This window comes from Chroicocephalus ridibundus, chromosome 8 (genome assembly GCF_963924245.1).
Source record: "Chroicocephalus ridibundus chromosome 8, bChrRid1.1, whole genome shotgun sequence".
NCBI lineage: Eukaryota > Metazoa > Chordata > Aves > Charadriiformes > Laridae > Chroicocephalus > Chroicocephalus ridibundus.
In genome coordinates this window covers 34,517,943-34,536,451 of record NC_086291.1, presented here as the reverse complement: position 1 = coordinate 34,536,451, position 18,509 = coordinate 34,517,943, and the positions used below count along the sequence as shown (strand labels likewise).

Here is an 18,509-nt window from a genome sequence, read left to right as displayed (position 1 = left end):
GAATAGGTTAAGCATTTCTGGTCCAGCAAAACAAAAGAATTTGAAACGTTAACGGCAGAGACTATGGTTACAGTAGAGTGAGGAGGATGCTACCACTGTGAAATTCAGCAGCCTCTTTGGCTGCACCGTATGAGGTGTCTGTTAGACAAGCTGGGATCTGTAGGGAGCGCAGGCAGGCAGGGAAGGGCGTTGCAAATCTGGGATTCAGACAATGAGGCTTTGGGTAGGGCCTTGCAAGGAAAGACCAGAATCTCAATGAAAGGCTAAAGCAATAGGCTCAGAAAAAGCCAGCGTTTAATTGCAGCTGAGTAGAACTTGCGCCTAAATAAGTTGCCTTAAGTTTCTGTTCAAAAAAAAAAAAAAAAAAAAATTAATAATGAAACTGGTTAGACTTGTAGAATTGTTGACCAAGTAATAGGATGTTCTGCTAATTGGCAGTTGGAAAACAGAGCGGGGTGTGGTGCCAACAAAATGAACGCTTGCACAGGGAAACCCGATGCTGCAGCACGGGTAGAGCACACCTGGACTGCAGAGGATGCTGCCGGCGTTGGGGTCCAGTTCAGCAGGGCTGGGATTTCAAATAGCAGCGCTGGGCAGAAAGTTCACTGCGTTACGGGCCAAGCTCTCTCCTGTGACTTTGCGAGTGGCTAAGTATTGAATTCAACTTTCTGACCTCGGGGAGTATCTCTGAACGCGCGGGCATGGTGCTGGAATTATTTGAAGCATGCAGACATACAGCTTCACGTAAGACCAGCAGAGACATGGCTTTAGCCGGGTGCTCGGGCTGAACAACAGACTCTTTTCAGAATTCTTTGCCTTCACGCCTCATTGGTAAAGGAAACAGATTATGTGATTCTGTTCCTTGGGAGTTCATTTCTATACGTTTATTTTTTTATCTTTTGGCTTATTGATGTCCACAGGCTTGTTTTCCAAGCAATATAGTGCTCTCCCTGGTAAGCTGAGTAATTTGAAGTCTGTTGTGCTTTGTAGGTTGGCTTTTAAATAGGTCAAAATCAGCAGGAGAGCTTCATAACCAGAGCAATTAAGATTTTAACCCTTTATCCTATGTGCCTTATAGACAGTAGCTTATAATAGAAGTTGACTAGTAGGCTGCTGCGTGCCATAAGCAGGCACTGAAAGCCAGAGGTTTCTAGTTCCCGGCTTACAACTGAGATCTCCCTGTAGTGGAAAATTACTGAATTATGGTGTGCAAGGAGACGGGGTCAGCTTGGGGTTGGGCCAGAAAGATGGTTTTGTTGAAGAGATCTTTTTCAGTAGGAGTTGCATGCTGCTGCCAGGTCAATGGTTTGGGGCATTGGCTGGGAAATTATGCAGCTCTGAAGACCAGCGCTCCAAAGCGAGTGAAAAGAGGCGAGAGGTTTGAAATGTTCCCTGACTTGCTCCTCCTCCACCTGCTTTTCCTATTGGAAAGAAATTATGGCGAATACCTGTGTAAGAATTGTTTGGTGCTGTTGGTAACTATTTGCTCTGAACTCGTGTGTCGTTCTTTTGCAATCTGTGTGTGTGCAGTAGTAGATAGAAAAAGCAACAGGAAAAAAGTTGATCGTCGGAGGTTAATTATAATTTAAAACAGGATTTGTGTTGTTAATGGAGCTGTTTAACAGAAACAGATTTGTACAAACAACCCTTCCCCCACCTTTTGCATGTGCAATCTTCCTGTTTACAGTAATCTGCTTCTCTGGGATTACCTCTCTCTTCACAGAGACTCTGAGCAATATTCGTTTTACTAGTAGCTTCCTACCTAATACAGGAAAGACTCCGTTAATCCAGCCCCTTTGCTGGGCGTTGGGAAGTAAGTTAGTGGCATCGGTTTATTAACTGTGCCTCTGTGCTAAAGGGAAGCCAGCGAGCAATCTTCCTTCATCGTTACTTACAGCTTCAGAATGTTAGATGAGGCTTTAAAGCAGCAGAGAACTATTATTTCTGTATAATTATTGCCTACATTGATTGGGATGCTGCTGATTTAGGCACAAGTCAATTATTTGCTTTGCAGATCTATCAATAGATGAAATATATACCATGGTGCTTACAGATGCATGTGCTTGTGTTTGTAAATGCATGTGGTTGCATCTAACCGACAACTTTATGACATTGCTGTGGTGTTTGTGGAACATAAAGTGACAATTCTAAGCCACTTAATCAGTTTATTGAGACGTTTTAAATACGGTAACTGCAAGGGATTGCTCGAAGAGATAGACGTTCCTCTGCCCCAGGACCCTGAGTCAACAAAACTAGCCGTGCTCCAGCTGATCTGCAACAAAACAAACCGTTCAAAGCTAACTAGTTAGAAGAGCAATGAAGCAGAATTGATGCTGCTAAAAGATGTAACTTGCAAGGTGCGATGTGGAGGCAAGAGTACGATTGCTGTGTGTGCCTGCCGTTGCCCTCGCCCTGTCCCCAAAGGCCGTTGGGAGGCACTCTTGGAAGATGCCTCCCTCTCTCCCGCTGTCTTTAACTGTCCGGGTCTTGTTAAACTCGTTGTAGGAAAGGAAGAGGAGGGAATTCTTTCTTTCTGGAAAGGTCACCTTTGCCACGTCTGCCGAGCAGCCTCTGCCGCCCCCCCTAATCTCCTTACAGGAGGCCGCACCATGGCAACAGGCACCCGGCAACCTCTTCGTGTCACCCGCGGGGCCGGTGGGACCGCAGCTGACAAGGAGAGAGATTTCTTCACCACTGCGGGTCTGGCTTTTCCTCTTGCCCCGGCTTATCTGCCTGGCACGATGCTCGTCTGAAATTTGTAACCTTAAGGCTTGAGGAAGAACTCCTCCTGGATTTTTTGTGCCTTTCTTCCTCTCCCGGCAGGATTTATTGTCTGAGATGTAGCCCAGAGAACGAAGTTTGAAAGGAAGGGCTGTGACACGTGGCACCGCTATGATTTGGGGATGCACTGCCAAGTGGCTGTACAATTGTTTCATGTAGGTGTGCTTGATTTGTCTTACTCCAAGCGCCCCCTCTGCTTAACTGGGATTTGTAAAATCTCTTTTTCTTTCTCCTTTAGTTGGGAATTATTCTTCTTTCCTTTCTCTTTGCCCTCTTTGTGACCACTCCATGTTTTCTTTCTCCAACATGGAGCTAAGGCTGGGGTTGGCTCCAGGCTCTCAGCCAGCTCCCCTGCATCACGCACTGAAGTACTTTGTTAGAACTGGAATTGCTGAGAGTTTGGGATAGGGACGGGAGCCAAGTGACCTCAGCAGTGCTTTCTTGAGAGGAGAAATTAGAGAGGATTTTGCAGAGATGATATTGAAGTGGTGTATTGTGGTGTGTTTATTTTAGACTTGCCCTACCTTAACTGCGGCAAGTGTTCAATTATACATGGCTGAGGTTTTAGGTTTGTGTCGGTACAGCTGCTGCTGTAACCTGTTATAACAAAGCACACGCAGGGCAGCCAACGCATTTGTACCAGGGCTGCTGTTTTGCATTTGAAATCAGTGTCTTTGTAACATCCCTCTGATGAAAGGTTTTTGCTGCCTGCACCTAGGTCATTCTATTTATTAAATGGGAACAAAGTTCTCCCTTACTGTTTAATAAATCTTATCCAACGTGAATCTACTAAAATACCTTCAGCATTTCATTTTGGACAAAAGAGCAGTCAGGTGAACTCTGCTTGTTGCTTTACATGTATCCTTTGTGATACCCAAGTTTTTGTTAAGAACCCTTTAGGAGTACCGAAGTCAGCCTTAGAAGTACTGAAGACGCCTTTTCCAAATGTGGTTTGGGTTTTTTTCCTTTCTGTTTCCCCATAGGATTGCTCAGGGGTAGGAGGAATTTCATTTTGCTAAGGTTACAAAATATGTGGATTTTTTTGTATGAGAGATGTGAGGGAAGTATATAAAAACTACTTATTTTTCAAAATTAAGGAAGCTGTTAGAAGTAGCTGTGCTTTTCACACCTCCATAAATACTGTCTTTAAACATTTTTCATTTGATACTGAGCCTTGATACTGGGAATTGAATAGAAGAGGAAATACTGTGAGGACAAATAGGTGAGAAAGCATTGTTTCAGAGCATCGCCTTTCTCTGTGTAACATATAGGCAGCGGATGCCTTTCTACTTTCCCATCTGTTGTTTGTGCTCAGTCACACTTGCTGGCCGTGCCGCCGTGTTTATGGGCACCGTTTCAGGGATCACTGGAGAGGCATAGGGACCAGCATGAGTTTCGATAGCTTAACAAAATCTGGAGCTGCCAGGTAAAGAGCTCCTTTTCCGCTAAGCTGGGACTGCGTGCTCTTCCTCCTTGTTGGTCATCAGTGAAGGCTTTGACTGAGTTCCAGCTAGAGGGAAAATAAGATGTGTGCGCACATTGTGTTTGTCTTTTGAAGTAGAAATGCTAGTTGTGCTTAAAGTATCGTATGACTTTATTGCAGGAGCTTATAGGCCAGGTGTCTGCTCGGAGTTGGAAGGAGCACTGGTTAAAGCCACTGTCACCTATAAACTGAGCACATTTTACAGTGCTATTTGACAGCAGGACTCCCTATTTGTGCACAAATACTGCATTAAATCAAATCAGGAGAATAAAGAAAGTGTTAGGATGCATTTTACAATGTTGCTGTTGGCTGCAAAAAACTACGGCGCAGTGAAGGGAGGGATGCGTCTTTGAGCGGTATTCAAGAATTGGCGGGGACAAAGAGAAGCCTGCCTTGATAAAAATGCACTGTGAATTTAGGAGATGCCAGCTCTGGTAGTGCTCGGGCATTTACAGGAGAGTCAACTGAAAAAGAGAAGCAGTATGCATTAGTGAGAGGAGGTAAAAAAGAACGGAGGGTATTAAAAAAAAAAAAAAAAAAAAAAAAAAGGAAACTGTTGAAACTGGAAGAAGCAGCTGAAAAAGAAAATGCAAAATTTAAATGTAGATAAGCGACTTGAGTTTTGCGAAGTGGGAAATAAGGTATCTATTTGACTGTAGAGGCTTTGCATGTTAAGAAGAATCAAGTGTTTTGCGGGGAGATCGACTGCTACAATGAGAGTAGCTACCGTTCTGCCTTGGTTTTGAGATTTAGAGATTGGTGTGCTTTTTGGCGTTAACACATAACATTTATCTAGTAATCTAATCGTAGTAAATATTTTCAGTAATATATCCAAACTGATCTGTGAGGTTTCTTTAAATTTCAGCAGGTAAGTTCTGAACTTCTTGTTTTGCCAGTCTTTCACTGATGGATCAGCACCTACAATTTCTAGGTCAGTGGGAATGGACTTCCTGGGCTTGTGTAGGTGGATTTTTTCCTTAGGAGTCTGGGATTACTGGCCTCATGTTATTTTCATACGGTTTACAGACTAATTGTAGAAATTGTTCTGAACAAACACCGAGTTGCAGCTTTCTCTGGGGTCTCGCCAACTGTTTTGGTAACTGCAAGAAAAATAATGTTTCCTTTCCCCCTTGTTCTCTTACAGGTCCCGCGGATTGCCAAAGCTGAAAGAGTCTCGTTCCCATGAGTCTTTACTGAGCCCAGGCAGCGCCGTGGAGGCCCTGGATCTTGGGTCAGAAGAAAAAGTCTTTGTCAAACCACTACACAGCAGTATCCTCGGGCAAGACTTCTGCTTTGAGGTAATGAACCCTCTCCAAACACGCAGCCGATTATACGCTGCCCATCAGTCTGAACCCTTGCAGGACACTGTTCTGTGACTTTGTCATTGGAGAACAGATGGGCAGCCGCTGCCATCCTGAGGTTTGGGTGGGGGCTGTCTAACCAGCATGCGATTTTGAAGTCCTTGAGGCTAATGGCACCCATCACTCAATGGAGAGAAATCTTTTTCAATTACTGTGTCTTCCAATTGCAAAATCTCTTTAATTTGATAAATATCTAAGCATTTGTAGTTTGCATGCAAATGTATGGCTCAAACATACTATTGTTAATAAGCTGTGTATTCATCCTCTCCAAATTCACTTAAAATTAAATTTAGAAAATATACCATAGCTGAGAAATGCGATTTCCAGTCAGAGCACCCTTCCATTAGCTCAGCCTGTTTGCCAACTGCTGAAGGAGAAGCTTCAGTAGCTGCAGAGGTATCCATTGCGCTACAGAACAGGATGCAAAGATCCTCTTGCTGTTTCAGCGCAGGCTGCAGCGCGGCACCACACGGCTCTCAGCTTTGCTTCAGAAACTGTGAGCACAGTCCTTCCCTTGAAGGACCAACAGCGTATCCGTGTGAGCTATTTGGACGAGTCTGAGGCTGTGGTAATCTGGCGTGCAGGGGCGGGCAGCAGTCTGGCTTCAGCAGGATTAGTCAGATGTGTCTAAACTGCTGGAATAAAGATCTGTTTACAACCTGGAAAACTGCTCTGGCAGAAAACCAGCAGATCAGGCCCTTCTCCCTCAGGACGTATCCAGGAACTGTTCCTGTTCGCTTCAATCTCTTTCTTCTGGTTGGAAGCGCTTTCCGGCTTGCTTAGGTTTAGGGAGTTGAGTGAAAAAAAACTGGCAACACCTTAGCTCTGAGGTTGCTGCCTCAAAGTGCTTTTTAATTGTGCGCACAAATGAATGGAAGCAGTAAATGAAGCGTGTCGGACCACGTAAACATGAAAGAAGCCAAGGTGGTTCCCTCCCGCATGAACACAGAGCTGTGTATGGCATCTAGTGTCAGGGCCGGGTCGCAGCACAACTCCTTCAGTTTGTTTTAGACTGTTGCTGTATGTACAAACCCTTGGAAACATTTTGCATTTCCCGAAGATGCCATTTCCGATGTGTTTTGCCTTATATTAATACATTGTTAGTTCTGTCTGTTTTTACAATGTTAGTAACCAACTCATCTGCCTCTGGGACTTAACGGGGAAAACAGTAAGCATTTAATAGCTGTGGATCGATTAACAAGTGTTTTTAAAAAAATAAATTAACTGGTTGATTAAAGACTTGTTTAAAAGTCTTTAAGAGGAGCCTCTGGTGTTCCTCATATGTTTCTTCAGTTTTATATTAATTTGAACTGACTTTTTTTTTTTTCCTCTCTACATTTTGTGGGCCTTTTAACCTCTCTGCCTCCTAGGGTCCCATATTGTTTTCCTGCTTTTTTTCATATTTACTTTGTTGCTCAGGCAGTGCTTATCTTCTTCCTTACTTTTTGGCAGCCTCTTTACATGTCTCCTAGGCTTGCCTGAACTCAGCCTGTCGTTTATATGTTCCAGGTGACCTATTCCAGTGGCAGTAAATGCTTCAGTTGCTCCTCTGCAGCAGAGAGGGACAAGTGGATGGAAAACCTACGCAGAACAGTGCAACCGAATAAGGTAATAGAAACTGTGGAAATAAGATTACCCCAGGGAATGGAGGTGGTATGATTGGATTTTCGTCCGTTGTACCAGGGCTTCCCACAGATGTGTCCTCAATTAATTTAGTCTGGGGAGAAGTCCGCTCATCGGTGTATCAAAAGCTGCTGTGTACTATTCTAGTAAGTGCAGTAGGTCAAACCTTTAATGAATAAATACACGTTGGCCTGCTTCCTAATCTCTGCCCCACTGCCTGCTTATGATGTTTCAGACCAGATGTCTGATACCGTGCACCTCAGAAGGATGGTACATGGCTTCATAGGTTTCATGTTTTACTGTGGGGGCATGGTTTGGAGGAAAAAAAAAAAAAAAAAAACAAAACCCAAACAAAAGGAATTTGAGCCAGAGTGAGAAGGGAAGGGGAGTCACATTATTGATCAGCTGGAAATATGATAAGTCACCTCCATAGTTGGCATACCACCTTCAAGGGACAGGCTAACGGTGCTCTCAGGGTTATTCACAAGAGGAAACAATGCAGTGTGCCATGCCAGTCTGGTGGCTTTGGAGTGGCTCCTGTGCAAAGTGTTTGCTTTCTAAACCTCTTCAAATACAGCTTTTTGAGGGAAAAAAAAATGTTTTAGTCCCCACCTTTGACATACAAAAGACAGCCCTTTGCCTCTACTTTAGAAAATATCTAGAGATTCTGATTCTGAAGATTAGAGAAGCTGATTCTGGATTCTGATTCTGACCCTGCCTCGGACACCAAAGGCAGCCCTTTGCTGCTGCTTCAGCAACACAAAATGTTCAATTTCTAGGGATTATGAATCAAAGCTGAGCTCTTTCTTCTGCACAGGACAACTGCCGTCGAGCTGAAAATGTGCTCCGTCTCTGGATCATTGAGGCAAAGGACCTGGCCCCCAAGAAGAAATACTTCTGTGAGCTGTGCCTTGATGACACTCTCTTTGCCCGCACCACCAGCAAAACAAAAGCAGATAACATTTTCTGGGGAGAGCACTTTGAGTTCTACGGTCTCCCACCTCTTCACAGCATCACAGTTCACATCTACAAGGATGTGGAGAAGAAGAAGAAGAAGGACAAGAACAATTATGTTGGCCTGGTCAACATTCCCATGGCCAGTGTAACCGGTCGCCAGTTTGTGGAAAAATGGTACCCAGTCAGCACGCCTACGCCCAACAAAGGGAAATCGGGGGGACCTTCCATCCGGATAAAGTCCCGTTATCAGACCATCACCATCTTGCCCATGGAGCAATACAAAGAATTTGCAGAGTTTGTTACCAGCAACTACACTATGCTTTGCTCTGTGCTGGAGCCTGTGATCAGCGTAAGGAATAAGGAAGAGATGGCTTGTGCTTTGGTGCACATTCTTCAGAGCACTGGGAGAGCTAAGGTAAGAGCGGGCGGCTCCTGTCAAAACGACTCCCTCTCACTGCTGATAGGTGATATCTTTTCAGTTAGAAACTAGAAAGCCTATAACCGCAAGCAACAGCGGAAGATGCATAATGGGGTAAGGCTGCAAAAAGGGTCTCAAAAGTATTTGAAAAGACTTGAGCAATTGCATCTGCCGGGAAGGCACGTAGATAGGCACAGTGCTAACAACGATTAAGAGTTGATACAAGGATCAAAGATACTGTGTACAAAGTATTAAGTGGGAGGACTATATAACTTCATGTTATTCTGCAAAGTGAGGACCTGCGTTTGGGTGTTCAGGAACCTTTTCTGCATTTCTAAAATCATGATACAGGATAACTAAGGAAGAGATTAGTATCCTGGAAAATTACTTCTATAAATAAGTTCTCTGCTGAGCAGCAGGGTGCCATTGTTGATTCAGCGCTAAGTCAGCCAATCAATGCTAACATTGATTTGGTCAGCGTTTGAACAGCCATTTGGAGAATCTATACTCGGTTAATGGTGATCCCACCTGCCCCAAGGATGTTATTAGGACTTCTGGGTGCACGCTGATGGCTGGTCCTCTGTGAGGCAGCAATTGGAGTGAGCATCAGTTTCTCCGAATAGATTGTGGGAGAATATTCTGTGGGTCTTGGGAAATTCTGAGAAGCATTAGCCAGCATTGATTTATCTGGAAGTTGCCTGTCAAGTGGATGTGTGAGTAGTACCAAGCTGTAGTCAGCTTCTTCCAGTAATGTCAGCTAGAGCAAGTTAAGCATGACCAAACACAAGTTAGAGGGTTAGAGACATGGAAGGATGGCCGTAAGCAACACCCAAGGGACAGCCTCATTTAGCTGTTCCAAAAAGGTCCTTTTATGTTTGCGTAATCCTATGCCACTCTGTTCTGCCGTTGACATACGTCTTGGAAAGACTGGTGCTCTGTGACAGCATGTGATAGGAACTCCTTCCTTACCAAGTTGTTTGTCGATCCAGAGAAGCCAGTAGCTGGGATAGCTCCCATAGGGTTGTGTTGAAATCCTGCTGGAAAACAGCCTCTGGATTCCTGCAGTGCTAGCTGCTATCTAGGTAGATAGCGTTACAACTTTGCCTTTCTAGTGCCTAAACGTTTGAACCTCGATTTACTAAAAGCATTGAGCAGCTTGGGCTGCCATAACCTACAGCCGCAAAGAAGGTACGTTTCCAGTTCACACTATGTTGGTGGTGATGCAGCTGGATGTTCCCAGTTTGCGCCCGGTGAAAATCTCTCAGATTTTGCTGAAAAGAAACAGCAATAATGGATTGAAAACCAAGAGCACTAAATGTATTTTTGATCCATATTTATCATAAATAATTTGTTCCACGTATTTTACGCTCCCGTGCTAGCAACGTGTTATGGCTTCTGTAGTTAATGGGGTTATGAAACCTTACTAACGCACTCTTTGAACTGTTTGGAGGATGTTGCTGTTTGCGGCAGAACCAGCAAGTCAGTTATCAGTCAGCCCTAATTCAGGGTGGTGGTTTGTTTTGGGGGCTCTTTTTTTTGGAGCAGTTGAAGGAAGGGAAGAAAAAAAAAAAAAAAAGGGAGAAATAAGCTTCCTCTCCTGGAGAACTTTATTGTGGCTGAAATTGGATCTTGCAGAATACCAAGCATTTCTTGTGGAATGCTGAGTGTCCTTGACTCACATAAAGTTATCACTTCAGGAAACAAGTATTACCGTAGAATTAGAGCTTCTATCAAGAGGTTATTCACTGTATAAAGACTTGCTGATTGTTCCTGCCTGGGTATTTGAATACAGTTCAAGTTAAGCCGTATAGATCCACAGCAAGTATGTTAACTTTTTTCCCAAATCCTGAACCACTTTTCGTTTGTGAATTTAGTTGATGTAAGCCATTCTTCTTATTTAAATTCCACCAAGCTATAGAAGTTGTGCCTAACTTCCATCTTGGATTTTTAAATCCAAGTTTGTATATAACATTTGGTATTAAAGGATAAGTATATCACAGTTTCTTTCAGCAGACAAAGGCACTGATAGATCAGCTGGTGAGGGTTTCTGTTCAGGACCTAAACTGAAACACAAACTTGGCTGTAAAGGGTTTTTTTTAGACACTTTTGCTTCTCGCTTTATAATTCGTGATCATTTTATAAGTATAATAAACCCAAGAGGAGCCCTGCCTAGCTATTTCCTTGGCACATACTGCGTGTAGCACCTGCACCCTGTGTCCGAAGCTGGGCAATTATTCCAGTAATCCTCTGGCTCCTCTGTTTATCCTTCCTTCTTGGCTTCTGCAGTTAGCCTGACATGACTGAGTCTGATTAAAATAACCGCTTGCCGTTTGACCTTTTTCTTCAGGACTTCTTGACGGATTTGGTGATGTCTGAGGTAGATCGTTGTGGGGAGCATGATGTCTTGATCTTCAGGGAGAACACGCTTGCTACCAAAGCTATTGAGGAATACCTAAAGTTGGTAGGGCAGAAGTATCTTCACGATGCACTAGGTAAGAAAGTGCCCGTTTGCATTGCAAGGGTTAACCCTGCACTGTCTGCAACGTGACTGAAGCCTCATGCCTCTAGGAATGTGGGATGGGAAGGAACTGCCTCAGAACTGAGCCCAGGTGTCTCGCATCCAGATAGCAAAATAGGTGCTGTCTTACTCTTGATGCTCTTTGGTGCCTGCAGGAGTAGCATCCAAGGCAAGGCAAACTTGATTTGATATAGCTGAGTCCCTCTTAAAGTTCGTATCACTACAGTATGTTTTTCTGGGTAACCTTTTGAGTCTCTAGTTGTGATGAAGAGGTATAATAATGTAATGACTTGTGGGCAATGGTGTTTGTTCCATCTGATATATGAACAGGCTTAAAAAAGGGATTTTGATACATCACTTAACAGCGGAAATTGAGACCGATACCTTGTGTTATGGTATCAGGAGTGAATCTGGTATCATGTGCAATCCAATTAGGTGGAGATTTCAGAAAGGGTTAATGAATGAGAAGCATACATTTCACTAATCTCCTTTTATGATGAAGAAGCTCCTGCACTCACTTTAGGCTGAAGTGCCGCCACCTGGGGTGTTAGATATGCTCAGGGGTGTCTGGTTGACAACCAAAGTTCTCGTCCACAAGTGCATATTGCTGGGGCGCCTCCAGTCCATCTCTTTCATGTGCCGTTGTAGTTAACAGCGAATGTCAGCTATGGCATTAACAAGCGTTAAGCATGAGATGCCCGCCCTAGTGCTTGGGTTGGATGCACGTAGTAAAAGAAAATTAATTTGAAATGCGTCAGCTGCAACTGCTGGTAATGCTGGCATGTTCCAGAGTGAACCTTGGACTTGCTCAGCCCTTACCTTTGCCACACATCAATTAGTTCATAAACATTTGCGTTAATCTTTTAAACTGGTACCTTGCCCCATCAAAAATCCTTGGGCAAACATGGCCAGAGGGAGTGAGGCTGCAGGGCTACTGAGGAGCAGTACAGGGCAGGAGATCAACGTGCAGACTGTCTAGGGAGCCTCCCGCTGCCTTTATCCAATGTGCTTTTTACTCACCGCCTCATTAAAACTGCCTGGGCAACCTGTGGTGTCCTACTCCATTCCACCCGTGGGGTCTTGGTGTCCGTGGTTGGACATGCCAGAGTGGCTTCTAGTAATTGTATTATTGTCCCCTCTCCACCAAAAGGTTCTGCTCTAGTCATAAACCACTGCCTTGGGAATTACTGTCCACGCAACTAATACTGCAATAAAGAGGACCAAAAAATATGCATGCCCTCTTCCAAAGAAACTCACAGCCTCACTACAGCTAGCTTGTACCTACTCCACGCAGTCTTGGTTATCCGCAATTGCATAAGGAGCCGCCCATCCCCCTGTTACTTTTTGGATGAAGAAGGCTTTAGAAATTGATACAAGAGAAACATGATCAGGCCAAAGCCCAGTCCCACACCACATCCTTTCACACACAAAAAAAACCCACCCCAGTCTCGCTTGTCCTCAGCAATCCCAGATGCTGGCAAGTCATCAAGGAGGTAGTTGGCTAAATTAGTGTTCCAACGGTCAGTAGAGTCTGGTCTGTGATTATACGCGTTTTGGCCATTTCTTAAGTGCAATGAGCCCGTTCTGGTAGTCTTATTCTCATGGGTGGAACCGCTGCGTACAAGCCACAGTGCTGGCCTCTTGCTTGGTATGCAGAAACGAGCAACGTAATACTTTGTACGATGCTTTTCAGCAGCCTGAACGATAAGCTGTGGGACCAGTATATTGCATTTGTCTGCAAGCCCCTTAATGTGCAGTAATTACATAAAAATATTTTAAAATTAATGACTTCTAATATATCATTTAGAGCATTGGTGCTGAGTGATAAGATTGTAAATCAGAGACATGAGAGATGGAAAATCCCCCTAAGGTCATCCAGCTCGTCTGTAGCTCAGGGCAAGATTGTTCATGACAATACAGCCATCTAATTCTTTGTCGAGTTTTAAGTGTCGTTTTGCTCAGATGCCATGTTCTTTGAAAGGATTAACAACGTCACGCTCGGTGTTAGCTATTTAGTACATATGTAAGAGCATCTTAATATATGATTAAGGCAGGGTCTTGCGGACCACAAAGAATAAGCTTCAAATGCGTTTAAAGAAAAAAAAAATAATAATCCAGTAAGCAACAGTTAAAGCAGAATTGGCTCAATAGAAGCGATGCCCAGAGTTTTGCGAGTAAGTGATCTAGATGCCCTCAGCAGAAATTTTTTGGACCCCCAAAAAACCCAAAAGCTTATAGAAAATGTGCTGCCTGCTTTGCTTGCAAGAACACTGCTGACTTAAGGTTTGAGGAGAGGGCGTGGGAGGTGTTTAGGGGTTTTGGTGAAAACAAAGACAAAAAAACAAAACCCTTTTGCACAAACCAGCCTTGTGGTGTTAGCTTGGAGCCCAGAACATCATCTGAGGAGAGATGAAATTAAAAGACATTGAATCATTAAATGAACGAGTAAAGAGTTTTTCCTAGCGAACAACAAAAGTTTTAAAATCGCTTGGTGTGCTGGCGTATATAGGAGGAAAACTAGTAAGTAGTTCGTTCCAGTATGTCAAACAAAGGAAACTTCGTCTGGTTATGTAAGTGTCCGGTTTCTCTTGTGATGCCGTAAGAGAAGGACGATGGAAATGCAAAGGATTTTGAAAGATGCAGGCTACAAGGTGTTGAAAAAAGGGTTTGAGAAAATTAGCGGTATGTAGCTAGCACTCAGGTATTACTCTTACTCAAGAGCAAGGTGACACTTTTTAAAATTTTTTTTAAAATGGTAAATTTGGAAGTAATAAAAACAAATAGTGTTGTCAAGTGCATGAAATTATGAAGACAAATAGCACAGCTTCGTTTCTAAGACTGTGGATAATTTTGTAGTCGAGAATACAATTTGAATACAAAGTCAAATCCTATTCTTTAGGCGATAAGCGAAGTGTCTGCAGGGTTTATGAGCAAAGCCGTCCTGTTGCTGCACCTACATTTGCGGGCAGCGAGGGCACGGGAGGCTGAAGCATCAGAGCACCGGCCGTCTGATCTGTCACAGCAAGTGCTCTGTTCTGAAGGAGCTGGGAGGAGTCATGTCCCCAACATCTGGTGTCTGGAGGCTGTATTGCAGACACAGGGAGCAGAAGAGGCAGTTGCCAAGGAAAGACATAAGCAGGATTTAAAGGTGTGTCAAGGAGGCTTTTCATGTAACTACCCTGGTTTGTCGTGCTCTTCCCTTTGTCCAGGGGAGTTTATCAAGGCTTTGTATGAGTCAGATGAAAACTGTGAAGTGGATCCCAGCAAATGTTCATCCAGTGAATTAACAGATCATCAGAGCAACCTGAAAATGTGTTGTGAGCTGGCCTTCTGCAAGATTATCAATTCTTACTGGTGAGGCATCTCCCCTCCCCTTCTCCCACATTAGGTCATTTGCTTAGAGGGCGCCCATTCCTCCTCTGAAGATAAGAAAACAGCAGATGTGCAGGGAAATAGCATAAACCCGTCTGTCTTCTGACGCTGCCTTCGTTTCCTTTCCTCACTACCTTCCTACGTGTGACACCATATTGCAGGTGGAACTCGTGCCCAAATTGAGGGGTTCCAACCCTACAGACTGTACCTGACAGGAACTTCTGCTGAAATACTTTGCCAAGGGAACACGTACTGAGCTGTAGCTGAATAAAGTAAGAAGATAACAGCTTAGCTTGAACTTGGAATAAAAACCTGACACTTTTGATGTCTGCAGAAAACTTTCAGACCCTTTAGATCTGTAGAACTGAACAGGAAATCACAGGGAGGAAACACTGGCAGAGAGACTTCCGTTAATCTGTGTTTCTGAGTAGCAGTGAAAGAACATGGGCCTTTCTGCTTCCAGATGAAGTACAGGGAAAATACTGAGAGAGTTAACAAGCGAAATAAGAATTTGAGTTATGGAGATGAGTTCAGTTTGGTTTAGTTTGTTTTTAGTATTCTAATGCCCTGTTTGCACCAGGGTAGCGACGGATAAGTAGTTCTTAGCTCGCAAATCGGTGTGTCTGAAAATGGCTTCACTTAACATATATGAACAAGGGATGCTTTGAAGACTACTTAAGTATTACCAGATTAAATGGGGATCTAAGAATAGATGCCTAATGGCATTTCCTAGCCTAGAGAGCGAAAAGAGGGGAAAAAAAACCAAGAGACAATTATGTTTTCTCACAGATAATTATTTCAGATGATTGGTCACCAGTTCAACTTGTTGTATCTCGTTGCTCATGCGATTTTATTTCCTGGCTTATTGTTTTTCAGCGTATTCCCTCGTGAGCTGAAGGAGGTATTTGCATCTTGGAAGCAGCAGTGCCTGAGCAGGGGCAAGCAGGACATCAGTGAACGCCTGATCAGTGCCTCCCTCTTCCTCCGCTTCCTCTGCCCCGCTATCATGTCCCCCAGCCTCTTTAGCCTCATGCAGGAGTATCCTGACGACCGAACATCTCGCACGCTCACACTTATTGCTAAAGTCATTCAGAATCTCGCCAATTTTGCTAAGTAGGTGGTGGCAATAAAAGTGAAATCTGTGCCTCCAGGGGCGCGAGTCACTGGAGGTTACTGTGGAGCAAGGAGAGCCCTGCTTGGTAGTCACGTTTGCAGGCAGCTGATTCTCTGGCAAACTGAAGTCAGCTTTAGAAAAGGAGGAAACTTCTCACTTATATGTGAATGCTGTTCCCTTTGAGACACCTCAGTGCTGAGCTAGATAAAGTCTCCTTTTCACATGCAGATCTGAGCTGTGTTGAATTCAGTAGAGGGGACACAGTATAAAACCAAGAGAAGCCATGCATTAGCATGTCAGTGCGTATGCCAGTTTAAAAGGAAAAAAAGCCTGTTCCCACCAAGGATCATGATTGTCCTTTCTTCCTCCAGAATTCCCAGCTGAATGATGCAAAGGGCATGGCATGTCGCTTACAGGGGAGGAGATGCAGAGAAGGGGAGGAGAGAAAGGGTGTCTGTTGAAGGGAGGGGGGAGAGATGTGTTGAGTCCTTGATTGTAATATGAACAGTGAATTATTAGTATTTAAATAAGTTCAAGGAAGTGGTGAATCTCTTAAATTGTCCTTTTCTTCCTCCCAGACTAAACCTTCAGAAAGGCAGGTCTAAAGTTAGGCGTTTACGTAATTGTCTATAAGCACTTCTGCTCTGTATTTTGTGTGGAAATTATTGACTGGGTTTCCCCCCGCCTCCCCTTTCTCGCAGGTTTGGTAACAAGGAAGAATACATGGCCTTCATGAATGACTTTTTGGAACATGAGTGGGGAGGAATGAAGCGTTTTCTCCTGGAGATCTCTAATCCAGATACCATCTCAAACATGCCTGGATTTGAGGGCTACATCGACCTGGGCAGAGAGCTCTCAGTTTTGCATTCCCTCTTATGGGAGGTTGTGTCCCAACTTGATAAGGTAAAGCAGGCTGGAGGCCCGGGAGGGTGAATCCGGCGATTGTATCATAGCAACAGTAAACACTAGCAAACATCAAGGGAGCAGCTGAATCCTGCTTTAGGGAGAACTTATTCAACAGCTTTTGAGAGGAATGTTTGATAGTGGTATTTCACAACTGTTCTTAGCGTGATTTCAGATCAAGGCCCGAAGCAGGGCATGTGAAGTGGTTGGGCTTCAGCAGCAGCGCAAACACTTTGTAGAGCCTTAAGTAAGGCTGAGTGTTCAGCGGTGGAGAGGGCAGCACTTAAAAGTAGGCCTGGAATTCCCTGAGCAGCCGGTCCTTTCTCATAAGTGAGCTGGAAAAAAGGGAGGGTGTTTGGACAGAAAATTAAAATTTTTTTTCGTTTGCCCTTTTTGATACTAATGGAGGTACTTTGCTACACACAAGGCTCTGGTGGAATAATGTGTTGGCCGGGCAAAACTGTTCTCACTAAAGACGTGATCCAAAGCCTGCTGGGATGTTCTCAGTTCTGCAGTCTTTGGATTAGTTTTTAGTATAGAAGCGGATGCCATGTAAAAACCTGATTGCACTCACAGTTTTATCCTGTAAAAAGCAAGATGCTTTTTGCTGTGGATTGTGCTGGGGTCATATGTGTTGTCCAGATTCTGTTCTGCTGATTGCAATAGATATCGCCAACAATAAGCATTGCTTCCATTTAGCTGTAGAAGGAGAAAAGGCAGTAGTTTGCTCTTCCTTACCTATGTGGCTTTGCAGGATCCAAAATCGTTAAAACCTTGATAGCAGGATCCAAAATCATTAAAACCTTGATAGCAAAGGTAGTTGAGAAGACCCAGAAAAGCTGAGCTGTGAGTCTTTTTTTTTTTTTTTTTTTTTTTTTTTGCAAGTGCTTGGAACTGTTCCATATTTCAACTTTTAGACGTGTGTTGTTTTGTCCATATTCCATTTATATTATTCTTTCTTTTGAAGCTGGAGAGGTGAGATGAATTGCAATGCACTCTTAATGTTTTTATTGCTTTAAGGTTTGCCAAAATAGTTATTTGTTGGGTATCTGTTTTCTTGCAGTACATTATTTAAAACAGAAAACAAAAAAAAAAACCCTGAGTTTGTTGCATCAGAGTAAATTGAAATGTCCTTGACTCAAAAAGGTGATATATATTAATCTTAGTTAATCTTAGTTTGATAGCAATATATGAGCTTGTTTTTCCGTTTCCCTCATACATGCACACCATTGTATATTCAAAATGTCACAGGCAGGCAAGTCAGCTATAAAGACAATTCAGCAGCCTCAGGAAAACAGGCAAAGGGAGACTCAGAAGACCGGATCCTCCGTTTCTTCAAATGGGGGTACACCCACCAGTGCAGGGAACGCTGCCGTCTCCCTCTGAGCTGGTCGGACGTTAGGTCAAGAGAAACCCAGCTCCAGTCTTTAGAACTGCAAATGGATCTTCGGATGTGGTGTTAGTTACTGTGAGCTCCTCTCTGAATGCAGCGGGCATAAACGTCTTGGGCAGCGAGGAAAGGGAGGAGCCCGACCTGGATAAACCGTCACAGCAGATCTGCTTTGCCCTTTCTGTAGGTTAGGGGCATGGTTCTGTCCTAACAGGGCCTCGGGAGCTGGTACAGTGCTTTGCTAAAAAGAGAATTAAGGCGTAAGGTTACATTGCAATACTGCTTTACTGTAGGTGATGACTGGGAAATGATGAGAGAAGTCACCTCAGAGGTTTTAATAGACACAGAAGTGCTGTATGAAAGCGCCTGTAAAGAGATCTTTCTCTGGAGCCAAACTGACTGAACACCTGCTTACAGGAAAAATAAGGAAATCTTTGTAAAAAGCATTGTCTTCCTAGTGGAGTTTTACTTTCTTATAAACCTTCAGCACTTTCAACTTCTTCCTGCAGTCCTGAGAGCCTGAAGGTGCCCTGTAGATGATAGAACCAGCAGTGACCCAAAGCGGAGAGAAAGATAAAGAGCCTGAATG

The 18,509-nt window shown here is 43.8% G+C and overlaps 1 protein-coding gene across 10 annotated transcripts in view; it reads left to right on the top strand.

The window, feature by feature from the left end:
• RASAL2 (RAS protein activator like 2) overlaps positions 1 to 18,509 on the top strand; it is a 191,423-nt gene that overhangs the window by 153,288 nt on the left and 19,626 nt on the right. For all 10 annotated transcript variants that reach the window (XM_063342802.1, XM_063342804.1, XM_063342803.1 and 7 more), the window contains 7 exons: positions 5,409 to 5,562; positions 7,135 to 7,233; positions 8,066 to 8,620; positions 10,971 to 11,115; positions 14,351 to 14,495; positions 15,390 to 15,626; positions 16,329 to 16,530. In XM_063342802.1, coding sequence (XP_063198872.1) covers positions 5,409 to 5,562; positions 7,135 to 7,233; positions 8,066 to 8,620; positions 10,971 to 11,115; positions 14,351 to 14,495; positions 15,390 to 15,626; positions 16,329 to 16,530 — 1,537 coding nt within the window. The remainder of the gene's footprint in view (positions 1 to 5,408; positions 5,563 to 7,134; positions 7,234 to 8,065; positions 8,621 to 10,970; positions 11,116 to 14,350; positions 14,496 to 15,389; positions 15,627 to 16,328; positions 16,531 to 18,509) is intronic.